The following is a 23,811-nucleotide window of genomic DNA, read 5'->3' as shown; positions in this document are numbered from 1 at the left end:
TAGCACATTTCAGACATGTATCCATGCAATGAATAATCACTATGAAAATAAAAACTTTAATATTTACTACACAACAAACATAAGAGGATTAAAACTATAGAATAACAAACTGAAAGACTAATGAGCATTCTAAGGAAATGACATTGATTAAAATAGTAAGAATAGGATGTAATATCCAACACAACAGAAGCTTGCTTTACTACATTGTTAGTAAACAATAACTGTACAAAATAATTTTCAGTTGGTTGAAAATGTTACATGAAATGTAAAATATGAAATATCAAAACCAAATGTACACCCCTTTGTTAATATGTATTGGCAATAATTCACTTAATGGTGAGGCATGGAATAATTAAAAATGTATCTTTTGTCAGGCTGGATGTTTGAAATATGAGGTGATATGAGACATGCTTATTCAGTAGTGGAATAAAGACAATTAGCAGTAGAATGTTGTAAAGAAATACTGTGTGTAAATACTGGAGTGATGTAACTGTCAATAAAATTGTTCATAGACCAATTTTTGATAGTCCATGTGTATAGGCTGCAAGTACGTTGAAATTAAATTGGATGTCGGGTATGGTCTTCTTTTCAATGTCTTTTTAATTACATTTTGCTATTGTAAATAAGACTTTGTTCTTAACTGACTTGCCTAGTTAAATAAAGGTTACATTACTACAATTTTCAAAACATTGTACATTGTGATATTAAAATACTCCTTCTGTGATGTTAAAACATTCTACATTGTGACATTATTTCATGAAACAACTACTTCATGTATTTTCTGATGTTTAAATCACAGATCTTTTATCAGAGTATCTCTTTCCACATTTATGACAGCTATGAGGTTTCTCTCCTGTGTGTTCTAAGGTGTGTAGTCAGATGGCTAGATGTAACAAAACTGTTCCCACATTGATCACAGCTATAAGGTTTCTCTCCCGTGTGTATTCTCAGGTGTGCTACCAGGTTGCCTGCATGAGCAAAACACTTTCCGCATTGATTACAGCTATATGGTTTCTCTCCTGTGTGTGTTCTCTGGTGAATAGTCAGATTGCTGGATGTAACAAAACTCTTCCCACATTGATTACAGCTATACGGTTTCTCCCCTGTGTGTGTTCTCTGGTGAATAGTCAGAATGCTAGATGTAGTAAAACTCTTCCCACATTGATCACAGCCATGAGGTTTCTCTCCTGTGTGTGTTCTCTGGTGAATAGTCAGATTGCTAGATGTAGTAAAACTCTTCCCACATTGATTACAGCTATGAGGTTTCTCTCCAGTGTGAATTCTCTGGTGTGATTGTAATGTATATAATTTAGAAAATGTCTTCCCACAGTCAGTGCAGCTATAAGGTTTCTCTCCTGTGTGTGTTCTCTGGTGAATAGTCAGATGGCTAGATGTAGTAAAACTCTTCCCACATTGATCACAGCTATGGGGTTTCTCTCCAGTGTGAATTCTCTGGTGAGATTGTAATGTATATAATTTTGAAAAGGTCTTCCCACAGTCAGAGCAGCTATAAGGTTTCTTTCCCGTGTGTAGTCTCTGGTGTGTTTTCAGGCTGCTTGGAGCATTAAAACTCTTCCCACATTGATCACAGCTATTACGTTTCTCTCCTGTATGGATTCTCTGATGTCTTTTTAGGTCTGCTGAAGAGGTGAATCTCTTCCCACAATCAGAGCAATAAGCTGTATCACCTGTGTGAAATCTCTGGTGTACTTTTAGTGAATCTGATCTTGAATAACTCTTCCCACAGTCAGTCAAGTGGTGAGATTTCTTCCGTGTGGGTTTCCGCTTGAGATGTTCTGATATGGAGAGACTCTTCTCTGCCTCGTCAGCATCATGATGTTGTTGAGGCTCCCCAGAGGATCCACAATAGTCACGTCTCTCTCCTGTGTGAACAACAAATTCAGACAGATGGTTAAAGGCCCACAACAGCAAAATCCACTGTTTATTTTTAGCTAAAAAAGTGATGCCCATGACGTTGTACAAAAATGTACATTCTTAATGAATGTTTAAATGCTTTTACAAACTTATTTGACAATCAGTGAACAACAGTCATATTTTGTCTTATTTTTTTCCACTTTAGTCGCAAAGTTGATGATTCTAGAATATAGGCCCCTTTCTGTGTTTGCTAAAATTTGCCACACGAGGATAATGCGCATGCAATTTGGTTGCAGAAACTTCTCCCCGCCGAAGAAGAAACGGTTATTTAAGGATGTGGTATATCTACGTTGAGCAAAAATAGTGAGCGACGATTGTAGTTTTCCACAATGTATTCTGAATATTACAGCGCATTATCAGAGCAAGATCAGGAGTGCTACTCAAGGAAACTCAAATTAAGCTCTGTGTCTATTCACTAATTCACCACCGTGGGGGAAAACTCAGGGGAGTTCTCATAGGCTGACAGCAAATACAGCCTCCATTTACAGGTTGCTTATGAGTGCATTTCACACTACCATTGGATTAGAATTGTAAGGCTTGTTTGTCCTACTTAATATGTTTGTGTTATCGTCGCAAATCAACCAATTTATACTTAAAAAATTTTTTTTATCCATTTTAGAATAAGCCTGAAACGTAACAAAATGTGGGAAAAAAAGTCAAGGGGTCTGAATACTTTCCGAATGCGCTGTAGGTGGGAGATCCATTGGTACTGCACTGTACACTGAATATGCAAAACATTGCTCTTTCCATGACATACACTGACCAGGTGAATCAGAGAAGGGTAGGAGAAAGGTTAAGAGATGATGTCTGCACCCCCGACATCTAATTAGAATAATAAAACCAAATAAAATAAAAAGCTGTTTGTTTAAAGCTTCAAGAGATTTTTCAAATTTTTTTTGCATCTCAATCCACCACATCAGCCAATCATCAGCCTTCTAACAAAAACATCTGTAGCGTCCGAACAGTTTGAGCTAAACACTGATACGACCCCTTTGTGGAAAGGTAAGTCTCTCACAAAAACACATACAGTACCAGTCAAAAGTTTTGGACACACCTACTCATTCAAGGGTTTTTCAAAAAAAAATCTACATTGTACAAACTGCTTGTTTGAGTAGACATGTAGACAGTAGACATGCTCATGTTATTTATGTTAGTGCAGGGTGAACTGCACACAGTGGACTTCCTACTAGGGCACACTGCCTCAGTGCTTTCAAGGGTTTTTCTTAATTTTTTACTATTTTCTACATTGTAGAATAATAGTGAAGACATCAAAACCATGAAATAACACACATGGAATCATGTAGTAAACAAACAAAAAAAAGTGTTCAACAAATCAAAATATGTTATATTTGAGATTCTTCAAAGCATTTCAATGAACAGTTGAATGTTAATTTGTTGAATTTCTTTCCCTCTTAATGCTTTTGAGACCATCAGTTGTGTTGTGACAAGGTAGGGTTGGTATTTGGTAAAAGACCAAGTCCATATTATGTCAAGAACAGCTCAAATATGCAAAGAAAAACGACTGTCCATCCTTACTCTAAGACATGAAGGTCAGTCAATCCGGAAAATGTCAAGTTTCTTCAAGTGCAGTCGCAAAAACCATCAAGCGCTATGATGAAATTGTCTCTCATGAGGACCGCCACAAGAAAGGAAGACCCAGAGTTACCTCTGCTGCAGAGGATAAGTTCATTAGAGTTACCAGCCTCAGCAATTGCAGCTCAAATAAATGCTTCACAGAGTTCAAATAACAGACACATCTCAACATCAACTGTTCAGAGGAGACCGTATGAATCAGGCCTTCATGGTAAAATTGCTGCAAAGAAACCACTACTAAAGGACACCAATAAGGAAACTTGCTTGGGCCAAGAAACACGAGCAATAGACATTAGACCGGTGGAAATCTGTCCTTTGGTCTGATGAGTCTAAATGTGAAATTTTTGTTTCCAACCGCCGTGTCTTTGTGAGACGCAGAGTAGGTGAACGGATGATCTCTGCATGTGTAGTTCCCACCATGAAGCATGGAGGAGAAGGCGTGATGCGTGGGGGTGCTTTGCTGGTGACTCTGTCTGGGATTTATTTACAATTCAAGGCACAACCAGCATGGCTACCTCAGCATTCTGCTGCGATACACCATCCCATCTGATTTACACTTAGTGGGACTATAATTTGTTTTTCAACAGGACAATGACCCAACACACCTCCAGGCTGTGTAAGGGCTATTTGACCAAGAAGGAGAGTGATGGAGTGCTGCATCAGATGACCTGGCCTCCACAATCACTCGACCTCAAACTAATTGCAATGGTTTGTGATGAGTTGGATGGCAGAGTGAAGGAAAAGCAGCCAACAAGTGCTCAGCATATGTGGGAACTCCTTCAAGACTGTTGGAAAATCATTCCAGGTGAAGATGGTTGAGAGAATGCAAAGCTGTCATCAACACAAAGGGTTACTTTGAAGAATCTAAAATATATTTTGATTTGTTTAACACTTTTTTTGTTATTACATGATTCCATGTGTGTTATTTCATAGTTTTGATGTCTTCACTATTATTCTACAATGTAGAAAATAGTAAAAAATAAAGAAAAACCCTTGAATGAGTAGGCGTGTCCAAACTTTTGACTGGTACTGTAGGTGTATTGTTTGTTAAACTTTGCAATCAATGGTTTTTGGTGTCTACTTTAAAGAATAACACTAACACTTTGTTTACTACATGATTCCATATGAGTTATTTTATAGTTTTGATGTCTTCACTGTTTGTTCAACATAGAAAATAGTAAAAAATAAAATAAAAACTCGAGGCGGTGTGCCCTAGTAGAAAGTTCACCCTGCACTAACATAAATAACATGAGCATGTCTACTTCGCTAAGCATCCCAGTAAAGCAATTAAAACAATCAAGCATCCCAGAAGTGCTAAAATAGCCCACGTTAACATATGTAGCTTAAAAAAACAACAATTATTTGCTAGTAACAGTTGACATTCATATTCTGACTATCTCTGAAACTCACTTACATAATATATTTGATGATACAGTGGTAGCAATTAATGGTTATAACATCTACAGAAAAGACAGAATTGCCAAAGGTGGAGGTGTGGCTGTTTTATATTCAGAACCACATTCCTGTAAAGCTTAGAGAGGATCTCATGTTAAATACTGTTGAAGTAACAGGTTCATCTGCCTCACCTAAAGCCCATTCCGGTGGGAAGCTGCTATAGACCAAGTGTTAACAGTCAATATCTGGATAATATGTGTGAAATGCTTGATAATGTATGTGATGTCAACAGAGAGGTATATTTTCTGGGTGATTTAAATATTGAGTCTTTCATCAAGCTGCCCACTCAAGAAAAAGCTTCAAACGGTAACTAGTAACTGCAAGCTGGTTCAGGTTACCAATCAACCTACCAGTATTGTTACAAACAGCACAATAATTAAATTTACATTTTAGTCATTTAGCAGACGCTCTTTTCCAGAGCGACTTACAGTAGTGAAGGCATACATTTCATACGTTTTCATACATTTTCTTTTCTTCCGTACTGGTCCACTGTGGGAATCGAACCCACAACCCTGGCGTTGCAAACACCATTGTCATGACGTTGGCCTGTGGGTAAGGTTTATGACCCCCCCCCATAAATACCTTTCTCCCTTCCCCTCTCTGACCCTACTGAAGGACTTGAATAGCCTGTGTTAAATATAGAGAGTCTCGGAACATCAAACAAATGGGGAAAGGAACCATATTTTGGTAATAAAACCAGTTGGAAATATGCTTTGGAACGTAATGAGTATGGATGTCAGTTCGTTGTTATCTGAGACATTATGATTGATGACAGGACAACATAAACTGTACCTGAGAAAGTATACACCCTCTAGTTATCAGAGTCACATGGAATTGTTATGCAATTGAAATGTTTGATATTGAAATTGTTTGTTAGGAGATTAAATGTAATTTTAGCTTCCAAATGAGAGAATTGGGTTTTCATAAGGAAAGTGCCCTGCTTGATCAGTGGCCCACCCCTGTGAAGAGGAGGGGTTATAAACGATGAAACACATCCTTCCCCCCTCTCCACTATATAAGCCTTTGACGAAAAGATAACCACGTTGTTCCAGCACGTGAGGTCTGCAGCCTCTACGTTAGAAGGACACACATGTCAAGGACAGAACTAAGCCAACCTCGGCGTGAGCTATGGTATGAACTGGTATGAACTTTGAGCTTATTCACTACAGAAGTGATACTTCCTAGCCGTTGAGTTAGCAGCGGCCGCTGTAGACGTGGGCTAGGAAAGGACGGACGACGGATCCAGTCTAACAGACGGACGAAGATACCACCACGTATCCAATTTACCCCCAGAGACATTCTTCCGAGTACAGGAAGATCTGTTGGCCAACCCGGCCAGCATCTACGACCAATCTACCGAAGCGCAGCTCAGAGTAAATATTTATTGCATTTTCCTTTTCCAAATGGGCGGTAATTCAGAATGCATAAGATAATGTATTTACGATAGCATAGCTGCTATTTGTGGTTCCTAAGTCTTCCCGCTCTTTCATTCAAGCCCAACCCCCTTTCCTTTGTGTAACCAGCCATCATACAGGTTCCGTCCACCGGGACGTTTTCTGTATGACATCATTTGTATTCTGTTTATTTGTAATTCTGTGTGATTAGTTTAGGTATTTAATAAATAAATAATTAAACCCAATTTGGTATTGCTGATTCAACTTGTTAGCCAGGGTTCGTGAAGATAGCCAAGAATTTACAACTTTCATTATGAGACTGAAAATAAGATAAGGGTTAATATTGACGGCTATCGATGTAAAATATTACTAAGTATTTTAAGAGTTTATTCGGAAGATAACGGCTCTATAAACGTTCTTCCGTGGTGCCCCGACTTTCTAGTTAATTACATTTACATGATTAGCTTAATCAGGTAATATTAATTACAGAGAAAAATTTTATAGGTTAGCATGTCATATCACTTAATCCGGCATAGCCAAAGACACGACACCATGCTCTACCAACTGAGCCACACGGGACCAACATATATTGATCACATCGTTACTAATGCTGCAGAAATGTGTTTTAAAGCAGTGTCTAAATCAATTGGATGTAGTGATCACAATACAGTAGCGATATCTAGGAAAACCAAAGTTCTAAAGGCTGGGCCTAATATTGTGTATAAGAGGTCTACAATAAGTTTTGTAGTGATTCATATGTTGTTAATGTAAAGAATATTTGTTGGTCTGTGGTGTGTAATGAGGAGCAACCAGACGCAGCACATTTATGAAATAGCTTATTCCAGTTACTAATGAGCCATTAAGAAAAGGACTGTAAAAACTTAAATCCCCTTGGATTGATGAGGAATTGAAAAATGTTACTGTTGAGAGGGATGAGGAATAAGGAATGACAAAAAAAGTCAGATTGGCAAACATACTGCAAATTGAGAAATCATGTTACTAAACTGAATAAAAAGAAGAAACTACACTATGAAACAAACATAAATGATATAAAGAATGATAGTAAAAAGCTTTGGAGCACCTTAAATGAAATGTTGGGCAAAAAAGCCAACTCAGCTCCATTATTTATTGAATCAGATGGTTCATTAAATCACAAAACCCTATTGATATTGACAATTTACTTGAATCACATTTTCATTGGCAAATTTTTTTTATTTCACCTTTATTTAACCAGGTAGGCTAGTTGAGAACAAGTTCTCATTTGCAACTGTGACCTGGCCAAGATAAAGCAAAGCAGTTCGACACATACAGCAACACAGAGTTACACATGGAATAAACAAACACACAATCAATAATACAGTAGGAAAATCTATATACAGCATGTGCAAATGAGGTAGGATAAGAGAGGTAAGGCAATAAATAGGCCATGGTGGCAAAGTAATTACAATATAGCAATTGTAACTGTAGCTCAGTTGGTAGAGCATGGCGCTTGCAACGCCAGGGTTGTGGGTTCGATTCCCATGGGGGACCAGTATTTAAAAATGTATGCACTCTACTGTAAGTCGCTCTGGATAAGAGCGTCTGCTAAATGACTAAAATGTCAAATGTAAATGTAAACACTGGGATGGTAGGATGTGCAGAGGATGAATGTGCAAGTTGAGATACTGGGGTGCAAAGGAGCAAGATAAATAAATAAATACAGTATGGGGATGAGGTAAATTGGATGGGCTATTTACAGATGGGCTATGTACAGGTGCAGTGATCTGTGAGCTGCTCTGACAGCTGGTGCTTAAAGCTAGTGAGGGAGGTAAGAGTCTCCAGCTTCAGAGATTTTTGTAGTTCGTTCCAGTCATTGGCAGCTGAGAAATGGAAGGAGAGACGACCAAAGGAGGAATTGGCTTTGGGGGTGACCAGAGAGATATACCTGCTGGATCGCGTGCTACAGGTGTGTGCTGGGGGTGACCAGTGATATATACCTGATGGAGCGTGTGCTGCTATGGTGACCAGTGAGCTGAGAGAAGGCGGGGCTTTACCTAGCAGAGACTTGTAGTTGACCTGGAGCCAGTGGGTTTGGCGACGAGTATGAAGCGAGGGCCAGCCAACGAAAGCATACAGGTCGCAGTGGTGGGTAGTATATGGGGCTTTGGTGGCAAAACGGATGGCACTGTGATAGACTGCATCCAATTTGTTGAGTAGAGTGTTGGAGGCTATTTTGTAAATGACATCGCCGAAGCCGAGGATGGAGGGTATGTTTGGCAGCATGAGTGAAGGATGCTTTGTTGCGAAATAGGAAGCCGATTCTAGATTTAATTTTGGATTGGAGATGTTTAATGTGAGCCTGGAAGGAGAGTTTACAGTCTAACCAGACACCTAGGTATTTGTAGTTGTCCACATATTCTAAGTCAGAACCGTCCAGAGCAGTGATGCTGGACGGGCGGGCAGGTGCAGGCAGCGATCGGTTGAAGAGCATGCATTTAGTTTTACTTGCATTTAAGATCAGTTGGAGGCCACGGAAGGAGAGTTGTATGGCATTGAAGCTGGTCTGGAGGTTAGTTAACACAGTGTCCAACGAAGGGCCAGAGGTATACAGAATGGTGTCGTCTGCGTAGAGGTGAATCAAAGAATCACCAGCAGTGAGAGCAACATCATTGATGTATACACAGAAGAGAGTCGGCCCGAGAATTGGGCCCTGTGGCACCCCCATAGAGACTGCCAGAGGTCCGGACAACAGGCCCTCCGATTTGACATACTGAGCTCTATCAGAGAAGTAGTTGGTGAACCAAGCGAGGCAATCATTTGAGAAACCAAGGCTGTTGAGTCTGCCAATAAGAATGGTGTGACTGACAGAGTCGAAAGCCTTAGCCAGGTCGATGAATACGGCTGCACAGTAATGTCTCTTATCGATGGCGGTTATGATATCATTTAGGACCTTGAACGTGGCTGAGGTGCACCCATGACCAGCTCTGAAACCAGATTGCATAGCGGAGAAGGTACGGTGAGATTCGAAATGGTCGGTAATCTGTTTGTGAACTTCCCTTTCAAATACCTTAGAAAGGCAGGGTAGGATAGATATAGGTCTGTAGCAGTTTGGGTCTAGTGTGTCTCCCACTTTGAAGAGGGGGATGACCGCGGCAGCTTTCCAATCTATGGGAATCTCAGACGATACGAAAGAGAGGTTGAACAGGCTAGTAATAGGGGTTGCAACAATTTCGACAGATAATTTTAGAAAGAGAGGGTCCAGATTTTCTAGCCCGGCTGATTTGTAGGGGTCCGGATTTTCCAGCTCTTTCAAAACATCAGCTATCTGGATTTTGGTGAAGGAGAAGTGGGGGAGGTTTGGGCGAGTTGCTGTGGGGAGCGCAGGGCTGTTGACCTGGATAGGGGTAGCCAGGTGGAAAGCATGGCCAGCCGTAGAAAAATGCTTATTGAAATTCTCAATTATTGTGGATTTATCGGTAGTGACAGTGTTTCCTAGCCTCAGAGCAGTGGGCAGCTGGGAGGAGGTGCTCTTATTCTCCATGGACTTTACAGTGTCCCGGAACTTTTTGAGTTTGTACTACAGGATGCAAATTTCTGTTTGAAAAAGCTAGCCTTTGCTTTCCTAACTGCCTGTGTATATTGGTTCCTAACTTCCCTGAAAAGTTGCATATCACGGGGGCTATTCGATGCTAATGCAGAATGCTACAGGATGTTTTTGTGCTGGTCAAGGGCAGGTCTGGAGAGAACCAAGGGCTATATCTATTCCTGGTTCTACATTTTTTTTAATGGAGCATGCTTATTTAAGATGGTGAGAAAGGCCTTTTAAAGAATAACCAGGCTTCCTCTACTGAAGGGATGAGGTCAATGTCATTCCAGGATACCCCGGCCAGGTCGATTAGAAAGGCCTGTTTGCTGAAGTGTTTTAGGGAGCGTTTGACAGTGATGAGGGGTAGTCGTTTGGTCGCAGACCCATTACGGATGCAGGCAATGAGGCAGTGATCGCTGAGATCTTGGTTGAAAACAGCAGAGGTGTATTTGGAGGGTGAGTTAGTTAGGATGATATCTATGAGGGTGCCCGTGTTTACGGATTTGGGTGTTGTACCTGGTAGGTTCATAGATAATTTGTGTGAGATTGAGGGCATCTAGCTTAGATTGTAGGATGGCCGGGGTGTTAAGCATGTCCCAGTTTAGGTCACCTAGCAGCAAGAGCTCAGAAGATAGATGGGGGGCAATCAATTCACATATGGTGTCCAGGGCACAGCTGGGGGCAGAGGGTGGTCTATAGCAAGCGACAACGGTGAGAGACCTGTCTCTGGAAAGGTACATTTTTAGAAGTAGAAGCTCGAATGGTTTTGGTACAGACCTGGATAGTAAAATAGAACTCTGCAGGCTATCTCTGCAGTAGATTAGCAAACTAAGGCATGACATGCCAATAACAAAAGCTGACACAACACATCCAAGTATAACTGATAAAATTGTGAAAGACGAGCATTAGAATTTTGAATTCTGTCAACTGAGTGTGGAAGAAGCGAAAACAATATTGTTGTCTATAAACAAGCCACCGGGGTCTGGAAACTTGGATGGGAAATTACTGAGGATAACAGCTGACGATATTGCCACTCCTATTTGCCACATCTTCAATTTAAGCCTACTACAAAGTGTGTGCCCTCAGGCCTGGAGGGAAGGGAAAGTAATTCCGCTACCCAAGAATAGTAAAACCCCATTTAGTGCCTCAAATAGCTAATCAATCAGCCTTTAAACAACTTTTTTTCAATCTTTACTAACGACAGGCTTTGAGTAAAGCCAATATGATTATGTATGCAGATGACTCAACACTATACATGTCAACTACTACAGAGACTGAAATGACTGCAACACTTAACAAAGAGCTGCAGTTAGTTTCAGAATGGGTAGCAAGGAATAAGTTATTCACAAAATATTTTAAATACTAAAAGCATTGTATTCACTAAAACCTAAACCTCAACTAAATCTTGTAATGAATAATGTGGAAATTGAGCAGGTTGAGGTGACTAAACTGCTTGGAGTAAGCCTGGATTGTAAACTGTCATGGTCAAAACATATTGATAAAATAGTAGCTAAGATGGGGAGAAGTCTGTTCATAATAAAGTGTTTCTCTGCCTTCTTAACAACAATATCAACAAAGCAGGTCCTACAGGCCCTAGTTACCAAACATGTTGCTCAGTGTAGTTCAATGTCCAGGCCTAATTTAACTGTTATACGCTGAATATATCATATGAAAAGTGTAACGTTATGACTATAACTACTGTTCCCTGAAGGAGGGAAACGAGGAACATACTATTAAATCTGCACCTCGCTGTAAGTCTCGCCTTCCACAGGTGATGATTCATTCCTTCAATTGAAATACTGCTCTTCACCAAGCCCAGGAAAGGAAGGTGCGATGCCAAAGAAGATGTTGTTCCTCGTTTCCCCTCCTTCAGGGAACAGTAGTGATAGTCCTAACATTTGACATTCTGTTAGCCGATGTGAGAAAGAACTTTAAACAGGTCAACATTCACACGGCCGCAGGGCCAGACGGATTACCAGGACACGTGTACTCAGAGCATGCACTGACCAGCTGGCAAGTGTCTTCACTGACATTTTCAACCTGTCCCTGACCCAGTCTGTAATACCCAACGTGTTTCAAGCAGACCACTATAGTGCCTGTGCCCAAGACCACTAAGGTAACCGGTCTAAATGACTACCGCCCCATAGCGTCACATCCGTAACCATGAAGTGCTTTGAAAGGCTGGTCATGGCTCACATCAACACCATCATCCCAGAAACCCTGGACTCACTCCAATTCGCACACCGCCTCAACAGATCCACAGATGACGCAACCTCTATTGCACTCCACACTGCCCTTTCACACCTGGACAAAAGGAACACCTACGTGAGAATGCTGTTCATTGACAACAGCTCACCCCTTCACACAATAGTGCCCTCCAAGCTCATCACTATGCTAAGGGACTGAACACCTCCATCTGCAACTGGATCCGGGACATCCTGACAGACTGCCCCCAGGTGGTGAGGGTTGGCAACAACACACGCACCACACTGACCCTCAACACAGACCCCTCAGGGGCGTGCTTATCATGGACTACAGGAAACGAAGGGCCAAACATACCCATGTTCACATTGACGGGACTGTAGTCGAGCCGGTCGAGAGCTTCAAGTTCCTCTGTGTTCACATCACTGACCAATTATTGTCCAAACCAACACAGTAGTGAAGAGGGCATGACAACGCCCTTCAGGAGGATAAAAAGATTTGGCATGGGCCTTCCGATCTCAAAAGGTTATACAGCTGCACCATTGATAGCATCTTGACTGGCTGCATCACCACCTGGTATGGCAACTGCTTGGCATCTGACAGCAAGGTGCTATAGAGGGTGGTGCGTACTGCTAAGCACACCACTGGAGCCGAACTCCCTGCCATTCAGGGCCTCTATACCAGGCGGTGTCAGAGGAAGGCACTAAAAATTGTCAGATGCCAGCCACCCAAGTCATAGACTGTTCTCTCTAGGCCCAAAAGGCTCCTTAACGTTCCACTTCACAATAACAGCACTTACAGTTGACAGGGGAAGCTCTAGCAGTGCAGAAATTTGACAAACTGACTTGTTGGAAAGGTGGCATCCTATGACGATGCGACGTTAAAAGTCACTGAGCTCTTCACTAAGGTCATTCTACTGCCAATGTTGGGCTAAGGAGATTGCAAGGCTGTGTGCTCGATTTTATACACCCGTCAGCAACGGGTGTGGCTGAAATAGCCGAAACCACTAATTTGAAGGGGTGAACACATACTTTTGTTTATTTAGTGTTTTAGTGTATTTGCGACTGCTCGACCCAAAAAAGATTTTAAAAATCTCGGTCTACAAAAAAATATATTTTAAAAATCTCGGTCGACAAACAGCCTACTGACAAAACAATCGACCAGTCGACTAGAGTCAGCTCTAGAAAAAACAAAAATGGGGGGAAAATTGCCTGAATATTATACAATGACTTATCAACAGCTCTAACAATTTGACCCCCACATGAAATCTACACTGGCAGTTATAGAAAGACCCATTTACTATATAACCATTGATTCTTGAATAATAGAACTTATAAATGCCTCATATGTTTCAACTGTCTCACCCCATCTGAATCCAAAATATACGCCTGTATAATGCCTCTGTTTGTAAACAACCACTGTATAGCTTTAAAAGTAGGTTAAAACTCTCATTTTTAACTCATGGATGGCCAGTTCTTGTATTCATAGTGTAGTGAATTCAGGGGGTATCCCTGAGCTGAACTCAAACCTGGGTCCAGTGACTGTCAAGCCAACACCTTATAACTGTTACGCCAAGATGTCTGAACTTCTTGACGAGGTCGCTAGGTGTTGGGTTAAGGTTCCAACAATAGCTTTCTCTATGAATTTGAGAGTGGTTACATTTCTCCAGCCCCATTCCTCAGCTGTTTACTAAATCAAGTCTCTGGGCTGACATTTTGTTGCTGTTTAAATACAAGATTGTCCCTTTAAAAAAGCCAAATCAATCAATCAACCAATCTACAGTTGAAACAATAACAAAGCTGTCATTCCACCACTGTTTTGGTAATAAGATGATGGATGGGGCTGGAGAAATGTAACTACTCTCAAATTCATAGACAGACCTATGGATGCAAGGACTGACCATTATATTTTTAACCATGTTTTGAAGATATACAGTGTTGGTTTACATTTACATTGTTTCTAAACATTGGAGTAAAATAAGCTTATTTGGGGTTCTGATGTGGTACAACAGTTGAACTAAGCTCATGAGGCATGTGTTACATTCTTCAAGAATCAATGGCTATATATAAATCATTTAAAAGTCCAAATATGGATGAAGCAATTGCAGATTTCCCCTTTAACACCAAACATCAGTTCAACAACTGCAGAGTTTGTGCCTCTGTATTTAAGACAGTACTTACTAGTGTTAATCAGGGAACGGTTTCTCAAAACCATCTTACTGCTAAGTTCATCATTAGAACCATTGGACGCCTTAAGATGCGTTTGGGAACCTGGGCCCAGATATCCAGTTTCCTCCTCTTCTTCCTCCTCCTCCTTTTTCGATGTGACAGTCTTCTCCCCCTCCTCCTCTTTCACTTCAAATACTGCATCTTCCTCTTCTTTAACTGTAACATCCTCCTCCTCTTTCACTCTGTACGCGTCTTCCTCTTCTTTCACTGAAACGTCTTTCTCTTCTTCTTCCACAGTAAAAGCCTCACCCTCTACTTGTTGTTGTATTGTAACATCCTCCTCTTCCTCCTCCTCTTTAACGAGAGCTTCTTTCTCCGTCCAGCAGGCCTCTTCTTCTTCAGCAGGAGAGTAGCTTCGTGAGCTCATGGTCGGGGATGTTAGCTAGCTAGCATTAGCGACTAGCCTAGTGCTAGGCTAAATTATCAAGCCAGCTAGCTGACCAGTAACCACTGCGTAATGTGAAATTAAACCGGATAACTAACTAGACGACAGAAGTGGGTTTAAAACGCAGTGGCTAATATACACGAAAGCGTCTAAAGAGCTTTATTGGTTCGGCTATTTTGTCTAGCAAGCTACCGAGGTGGCTGACTAACTGTTGTTGAAAGAAGCGTTCCGTCCACTAGATTATACGTCACACTAACAGCCTAGCCTTAAAGCCTCATACCGCCATCTGCTGACTGGAGTGGGTAACGCAGTTGAGAGAAAATATTTTATTTTTCAGACAGAAAGTTAAACGGTAGAAAACACGAGTTTTTACTCGCCAATGTAGCGACACAGTGTCGTTTTAAAGACTTAGTAATGTAGTTGTAGTCACGACCTTTTTATTTATTTTATTTTACCTTTATTTAACCAGGTAGGCTAGTTGAGAACAAGTCCTTTATTTAACCAGGTAGGCTAGTTGAGAACAAGTCCTTTATTTAACCAGGTAGGCTAGTTGAGAACAAGTCCTTTATTTAACCAGGTAGGCTAGTTGAGAACAAGTCCTTTATTTAACCAGGTGGCTAGTTGAGAACAAGTTATCATTTACAACTGCGACCTGGCCAAGATAAAGCAAAGCAGTGTGATACAAACAACAACACAGAGTTACACATGGAATAAACAAACGTACAGTTAATAACACAATAGAAAAAGTGTATATACAGTGTGTGCAAATGGCGTAAGAAGGTAAGGCAATAAATAGGCCATAGTAGCGAAGTAATTACAATTTAGCAAATTAACACTGGAGTGATAGATGTGCAGATGATGATGTGCAAGTAGAAATACTGGAAATACTAGTGTGCAAAAAAGTAAATATAACAATATGGGGATGAGGTAGTTGGATGGGCTATTTACAGATGGGCTATTTACAGATGGGCTATTTACAGATGGGCTGTGTACAGCTACACCTGATTACCTATATGTACAAACGTATTTATGTTTTTAGGTTATTACATATTGATTAACTTATTTCCGGATATCATCTAAACTACTCGACAATTTTTTTGTTATATTCTTTTTTTAACCTTTATTTAACTAGTCAAGTCACTTCAGAACAAATTCATATTTACAATGATGGCTGACACCGGCCTAACTCGGACGACGCTGGGCCAATTGTGCGCCGCCCTATGGGACTCCCAATCACGACCGGTTGTGATACAGCCTGGAATCGAATCAAGGAATGTAGTGATGCCTCTAGCACTGCACTGGCATACATACTGGCACTGGCATACAGTGCCTTAGACCGGTGGAAGTTAATGCATGTAGGCCCTTCTTATACAGGCTATGAGCAGCACTTCGTTCAATTTATTGAATCAGTTATTGTTTTCATTGCTCAAACCGTGAACAATACCTGTCAAACTCAGACATTTCTCTCAAAACACAGGGATGTCGATTCGCACAGTTCGCCAAAAAATAGTAGGTTATTCTGGCTGGAATTGTTACTCTCCTGCACAAATTACTGACATGGCACTGCATATAATTACATTACCCGACCACCTCCAGTAAAACTAATCTGATGTTCAAATCAAATCAGGCTTTATTTATACAGCACATTTCAGACAAATCAAATCAAACTTTATTTGTCACATGCCCCAAATACAACAAGTGTAGAGTTTACCGTGAAATGCTTACTTACAAGCCCTTAACCAACAGTGCAGTTCAAGAAGAGTTAAGAAAATATTTATCAAATAAACTAAAGTTAAAAATAATAAAAAGTAACACAATAAAACAACAATAACGAGGCTATATACAGGGTACGGTACTGGTACCAAGTCAATGTGCGTGGGTACAGGTTAGTTGAGGTAATTTGTACATATAGGTAGGGTGAAGTGACTATGCACAGATAATAAACAGCGAGTAGCAGCAGTATACAAAACAAATGTAAGTAATTTAAGTAAATGTAAGTAATTATTCAGCAGTCTTATGGCTTGGGGGGAGAAGCTGTTAAGGAGCCTTTTGGTTCTAGAATTGGCGCTCCTTATTTGGGCCTGTTCCCGGGAAAGCAGTATTTCCTTCTTGTCTGACTCGTTAACGGAAAAAGCTTCTTCCAGTACGAGGTGAGGAGTCGCTGTTCTAATATCCAGAAGTTATTTTCGGTCATAAGAGACGGTAGCAGCAATATTATGTACAAAATTAGTTTTAAAAAAATGGATGCAACGCAATGGCTTCACAGAATTAATTATTTTTTTATTTAAAATTTTTTATATTTAATACACAACATAAAAATGAGCATTCTAAGGAAATATCATTGACTAAAATAGTCAGAACATTATGTAATATCCCAAAATATAAGCTTGTTTTATTACATTGTTTTGTAAACATTGTACAAAAAAAGTCAGTTGGTTGAAAATGTTACATTAAATGTAAAATATTAAATATCAAAACCGAATGTACACTCCTTCCTTAATATGTATGGGCAATGATTCACTTAATGTTGAGGCATTAAAAATGTATATTTTGTCAGGCTGGATGTTTGAAATATGAGGTGATTTGAGTCATGCTTCTTCAGTAGTGGAATAAAGACAATTAATACGGGAGTGATGTATGATTGTTAACAAAATTGTTCTTAGACCAATGTTTGATAGTCCATGTGTATAGGCTGCAAATACGTTGAAATTAAGTTGTTTTCAAGTCGCTGAGAACAACGACCTGAAAAACACGTCTTTTCAACTTTCACTTTCAACCAAAACCGAGCATATAATGGACGTTGGGCATGGTCTTCTTTTCAACGAAAAATAATAAATAAGCCCAATGTCAAAACATACATATACTTTTTTTATGAGCACCTTATAAACTGCACCAAAAACGGTGTCGTATTGAAGTTTAAAAAAGTAAACAAAAAAAAACACGGAAACGGGAGAAATCTTTTACCTCACTGGTCAGAGGACAACCTGCAGAAGACAGTCAGCTACATTTTGGAGTGATGCATTTAAATTCAGTAGAAACGCAACACTTATATGTCATCACTAATATTGATTTCACGTTGAAACCAATTACATGTCCTGTCAAATCTAACAGCTCAAAAGAACACACGGAATCTGGGAGGACAATTTGTAGAAAACAGCTAGCTACATTTCAAAGTGTTGAGTTGTATTTTGATTCAAGAATGTCGGCAAAGCTTTTTTGTTAATCACATAAATAGTACTCCTTCACTTCAGTCCCATACTGAGGCTAATATCCACATCATGCTGAAATCAATAGAACAGGGGACAAACGTTTAAGGTTCTACATAGTGACATTATTAAAATACTCCTTCTACAATGTTAAAACATTCTACATTGTGACATCATTAAAATACTCCTACTACAATGTTAAAACATTGCACATTATTTCATTTTATGGAATAACTCCTTCATGTATGTATTTTCTGATGTTTAATCAGAGATCTTTTATCAGAGTATCTCTTGTCACATTGATCACAGCTATGCAATTTGTCTCCTGTGTGTTCTCTGGTGTGATTTTAAACATCCTGACGAAATAAAACTCTTTCCGCAGTCAGAGCAGTGAGCAGTGTGTGTGTTCTCAGGTGTATAGTCAGACGGCTAGATGTAACAAATCTCTTCTCACATTGATCACAGCTATAAGGCTTCTCTCCAGTGTGTGTTCTCTGATGTACCTTCAGACAGCTTGAGTGAGTAAATCTCTTCCCACATTGATCACAACTATAAGGCTTCTCTCCTGTATGGATTCTCTCATGTCTTATTAGGTCTGCTGAAGAGGTGAATCTCTTCCCACAGTCAGAGCAGTGAGCTGTATCGCCTGTGTGAATTCTCTGGTGCACTGTTAGTGAATCTAGTCTTGAGTAACTCTTCCCACAGTCAGAGCAGTGGTGAGATTTCTTCCTTGTGGGTTTCCGCTGGTGTTTCTTGAGGCGTTCTGATGTGGAGAGACTCTTCTCTGTCTCTTCAGCTTCATGATGTTGTTGAGGCTCTCCAGAGGATCCACGATAGTCATGTCTTTCCTGTGTGAACAACAAAGTCAGACAGATGGTTAAAGACCACAACAGCAGAAATCCACTGTTTATTTTAGCTAAAAGGTGATGCTCATGATGTTGTACAACAATTTACATCTGTAATGAATGTTTAAATGCTTTTACAAATGTATTTGACAATTGTCCTAATATGGACAGTCAAGTGACCAACAATAGCTTTTGTCATATTTCAAATCAAATTTTATTTGTCACATGCGCCGAATACAACAGGTGTAGGTAGACCTTACTGTGAAATGCTTACTTACAAGTCCGTAACCAACAATGCCGTTTTAAGAAAATAAGAGTTAAAAAAATAGTTACCAAATATACTAAAGTAAAAAAGGGGGGAAGGGGGGGGGTCAATGCAAATAGTCCGGGTAACCATTTGATTAGCTGTTAAGGAGTCTTATGGCTTGGGGTTAGAAGCTGTTTAGAAGTCTCTTGGACCTAGACTTGGCGCTCCGGTACCGCTTGCCGTGCGGTAGCAGAGAGAACAGTCTATGACTAGGGTGATTGGAGGCTTTGATGATTTTTAGGGCCTTCCTCTGACACCGCCTGTTATAGAGGTCCTGGATGGCAGGAAGCTTGGCCCCAGTGATGTACTGGGCCGTACGCACTACCCTCTGTAGTGCTTTGCGGTGCTTTGTGGGCACTATGGTGTTGAATGCTGAGCTGTTGTAAATGAACAGCGTTTTCACGTAGGTGTTCCTTTTGTTCAGGTGTGAAAGGGCAATGAGGAGTGCAATGGAGATCGCGTTATCTGTTGATCTCTTGGGGCGGAATGCGAATTGAGTATGTCGTTTCTGGGATGATGGTGTTGATGGGAGCCATGACCAGCCTTTCAAAGCACTTCATGGCTACCGACATGAGTGATACGGGGCAGTAGTCATTTAGGCAGGTTACTTGATTACACGTCCTGGTAATCCGTCTGGCCCCGCGGCCTTGTGAATGTTGACAGTCGTCCGGAACAGCTGGTGCTCTCAAACATGCTTCAGTGTTGCTTGCCTCGAAGCGAGCATAAAAAGACATTTAGCCCGTCTGGTAGGCTCGCGTCACTGGGCAGCTCGCGGCTGGGTTTCCCTTTGTAGTCCGTAATAGTTTGCCCTTACACAACAGTGTAGTAGAATACAATCTTAGTCCTTTATTGACGCTTTGCCTGTTTGATGGTTCGTCTGAGGGCATAGAGCGATTTCTTATAAGCGTCCAGATTAGTGTCCCACTCCTTGAAAGTGTTAGTTCTTTAGTCTTTAGCTTGGTATTCTTGATGTTGCCTGTAATCCTTGGCTTCTTGTTGGGATATGTATGTACATTTGAAGTCAGAAGTTTAAAGACACCTTAGCCAAATACATTTAAACTCAGTTTTTCACAATTCCTGACATTTAATCCTAGTAATAATTCCCTTTCTTAGGTCAGTTAGGATCACCACTTTATTTTAAGAATGTGAAATGTCAGAATAATAGTAGAGAGAATGATTTATTTCAGCTTTTATTTCTTTCATAAGGTTCCCAGTGGGTCAGAAGTTTACATACACTCAATTAGTATTTGGTAGCATAGCCTTTAAATTGTTTAATTTGGGTCAAACGTTTTGGGTAGCCTTCCACAAGCTTCCCACAATAAGTTGGGTGAATTTTGGCCCATTCCTGCTCACATAGCTGGTGTAACTGAGTCAGGTTTGTAGGCCTCCTTGCTCGCAAACACATTTTCAGTTCTGCCCACAAATGTTCTATAGGACGGAGGTCAGGTATTTATGGACACTCCAATACCTTGACTTTGTTGTCCATAAGCCATTTTGCCACAACTTTGGAAGTATGTTTGGGGTCATTGTCCATTTGGAAGACCCATTGGTGACCAAGCTTAAACTTCCTGACTGATGTCTTGAGATGTTGCTTCAATATATCCACATGATTTTCCTTCTCATGATGCCATCTATTTTGTGGAGTGCACCAGTCCCTCCTGCAGGAAAGCACCCCCACAACATGATGCTGCCACCCCCGTGCTTCATGGTTGGGATGGTGTTCTTCGGCTTGCAAGCCTCCCCCTTTTTCCTCCAAACATAACGATGGTCATTATGGCCAAACAGTTCTATTTTTGTTTCATCAGACAAGAGGACATTTCTCCAAAAAGTACAATCTTTGTCCCCGTGTGCAGTTGCAAATCGTAGTCTATCTTTTTTATGGCAGTTTTGGAGCAGGGGCTTCTTTATTGGGTGTGGAAGAAGTGAAAAAAATATTGTTGTCTATAAACAATGACAAGCCACCGGGTCTGGCAACTTGGATGGAAAATTACTGAGGATAATAGCAGACGATATTTCCACTCCTATTTGTCATATCTTCAATTTAAGTCTACTACAAAGTGTGTGCCCTCAGGGCTGGAGGGAAGCGAAAGTAATTCCGCTACCCAGTAATAGTAAATAGTAATAGTAAATAGTAATTCCGCTACCCAGTAATAGTAAAACACATTTTAGTGCCACAAATAGCCGATCAATCAGCCTGTAAACTTCTGGAAAAAAAGTGTTTTACCAGATACTCTATTTTACCATAAACAAATTGACAACAGACTTTCAGCATGCTTATAGGAATGGACATTCAACAAGCACAGCATTTACATAAATATGTGATGATTGGCTAAGAGAAATGTATGTTTCGTTAGACTTCAGTGCGGCTATTGACATTATCAATCATAGTCTGCTGATGGAAAAACGTGTATATTTTATGGCTTTACACCCTCTGCTATATTGTGGATAAAAAGTTACTTGTCTAACAGAACACAGAGGATGTTCTTTAATGGAAGCCTCTCAAACATAATCCAGGTAGAGCCAGGAATTCCCCAGGGCAGCTGTCTAGGCCCCTTACTTTTTTCAATCTTTACTAACGACATGCCACGGATGACTCAACACTATACACATCAGCTACTACAGCAACTGAAATAACTACAAAACTTAACAAAGAGTTGCAGTTCGTTTCAGAGTGGGTGGCAAGGAATAAGTTAGCCCTAAATATTTCTAAAACTAAAAGCATTGTATTTGGGACAAAACATTCACTAAACCCTAAATCTAAACTAAATCTTGTAATAAATGGAAATTTGAGTAAAGCCAGTGTGTCTATGTATGTGGATGACAACACTATACACGTCAGCTACTACAGTGACTGAAATGACTGCAACACTTAAAGAGCTGCAGTTAGTTTTGTGGCAAGGAATAAGTTAGTCACAAATATTTTAAATACTAAAAGCATTGTATTCACTAAACCCTAAACCTCAACTAAATCTTGTAATGAATAATGTGGAAATTCAGCAAGTTGAGATGACTAAACTGCTTGGAGTAAGCCTGGATTGTAAACTGTCATGGTCAAAACATGTTGATAAAATAGTAGCTAAGATGGGGAGAAGTCTGTCCATAATAAAGTGTTTCTCTGCCTTCTTAACAACAATATCAACAAAGCAGGTCGTACAGGCCCTAGTTACCAATACATGTTGCTCAGTGTAGTTCAATGTCCAGGCCTAATTTAACTGTTATATGCTGAATACATCATATGACAAGTGTAACATTATGATGATAACTACTGTTCCCTGAACAAAACAATTGATCAGTCGATTAGAGTCAGCCCTAAAAAAAAAATGGGGGAAAAATTGCCTGAATATTATACAATGACTTATCAACAGCTCTAACAATTTGACCCCCACATGAAATCTACACTGGCAGTTATAGAAAGACCCATTTACTATATAACCATTGATTCTTTAAGAATACAACTTATAAATGCCTCAAATGTTTAAACTGTATTACCCCATCAGAAACAGACCTATGGATGCAAGGACTGACCATCCATGATATCAACATTATAGTTATAACCATGTTGAGGCTATAGAGTGTTGGTTTACATTTACATTGTTTCTAAACATTGGATGTATATGGATGTAGCAACAGCCGATTTCCCCTTTAACACCACACATCAGTTCAGCAACTGCAGATTTCCCCTTTAACAACACACATCAGTTCAACAACTGCAGAGTTTGTACCTCTGTATTTAAGACAGTACTTACTAGTGTTAATCAGGGAACGGTTTCTCAAAACCATCTTACGACTAAGTTCATCATTAGAACAATTGAATGCTTTAAGATGCCTTTGGGAAACAGGGCCCAGATATCCAGTTTCCTCCTCTTCCTCCTCCTCTTTTTTCAATGTGACAGTCATCTCCCCCACCTCCTCTTTCACTCCAAAAACTGCACACGCTTTCTCTTTCTCTTCTTCTTTTACTGTAACAGCCTCCTCTTCCTCCTCCTCTTTCACGAGAGCTTTTTTCTCCGTCCAGCAGACCTCCTCTTCTTTAGCAGGAGAGTAGCTTAGTGACCTCATGGTCAGGGATGTTAGCTACCTGGGCTAGTGATAACTTAACCACCCAGCTTGCTGACCAAAAACAACAACATCATAATGTGAAATTAAACTTACTAGATGACAGAAACGGGTTTAAAACAGTGGCGAATATACACGAAAGCGTTTAAAGAGCTTTATTGGTTCGGTTATTTTGGCTAGCAAGCTACCGAGGTTGCTGACTTGCTGTTACTGAAAGCTTTCCGTCCACTAGATTATGTCACACTAACAGCCTAGCCTTAAAGCCCCCCATCGCCATCTGCCGACTGGAGTGGGTAACGCAATTGAGAGAAAATTATATTTTATTTTCAGAAAAAAAGTTGAACGGTAAGAAGCATGAGTTTTTACTCACCAATGTAGCAACGCAGTGTCGTTTTAAAGACTTAGTAATGTAGTTGTAGTCACGACCTGATTACCTATATGTACAAACATAGTTATGTTTTGGGGTTATTATATAATTATGAACTTATTTCCGGATATCTTCTAAACTACCCACAATGCACTATTTCTCAACACCAAATTGATCTACTCTGTTCTACCGAGTACGTATGCTAGCTCAAGCTGGCCATCGTTAGCCACACCTTTTCACGGACTGTGTGGGCAAAGATTTGTATAACTAACC

General features: G+C 40.2%; 1 protein-coding gene across 1 annotated transcript; it reads right to left on the bottom strand.

Moving 5' to 3' along the window:
* Positions 1–582: 582 nt before the first annotated feature.
* LOC115181921 (gastrula zinc finger protein XlCGF17.1) lies at positions 583–14,360 on the bottom strand. The gene is made up of 2 exons (XM_029743613.1): positions 14,325–14,360; positions 583–1,883 (listed from the first exon to the last, which is right to left on the bottom strand). The coding sequence occupies exons 1-2, from the start codon at positions 14,356–14,358 to the stop codon at positions 838–840; spliced, it is 1,080 nt and encodes a 359-aa protein (XP_029599473.1). The 5' UTR covers positions 14,359–14,360; the 3' UTR covers positions 583–837.
* Positions 14,361–23,811: the final 9,451 nt, after the last annotated feature.

The sequence above is a fragment of the Salmo trutta genome, unplaced genomic scaffold (genome assembly GCF_901001165.1).
Source record: "Salmo trutta unplaced genomic scaffold, fSalTru1.1, whole genome shotgun sequence".
In the NCBI taxonomy this organism is placed as follows: Eukaryota; Metazoa; Chordata; class Actinopteri; order Salmoniformes; family Salmonidae; genus Salmo; species Salmo trutta.
This window is presented reverse-complemented; position numbering and strand designations above follow the sequence as displayed.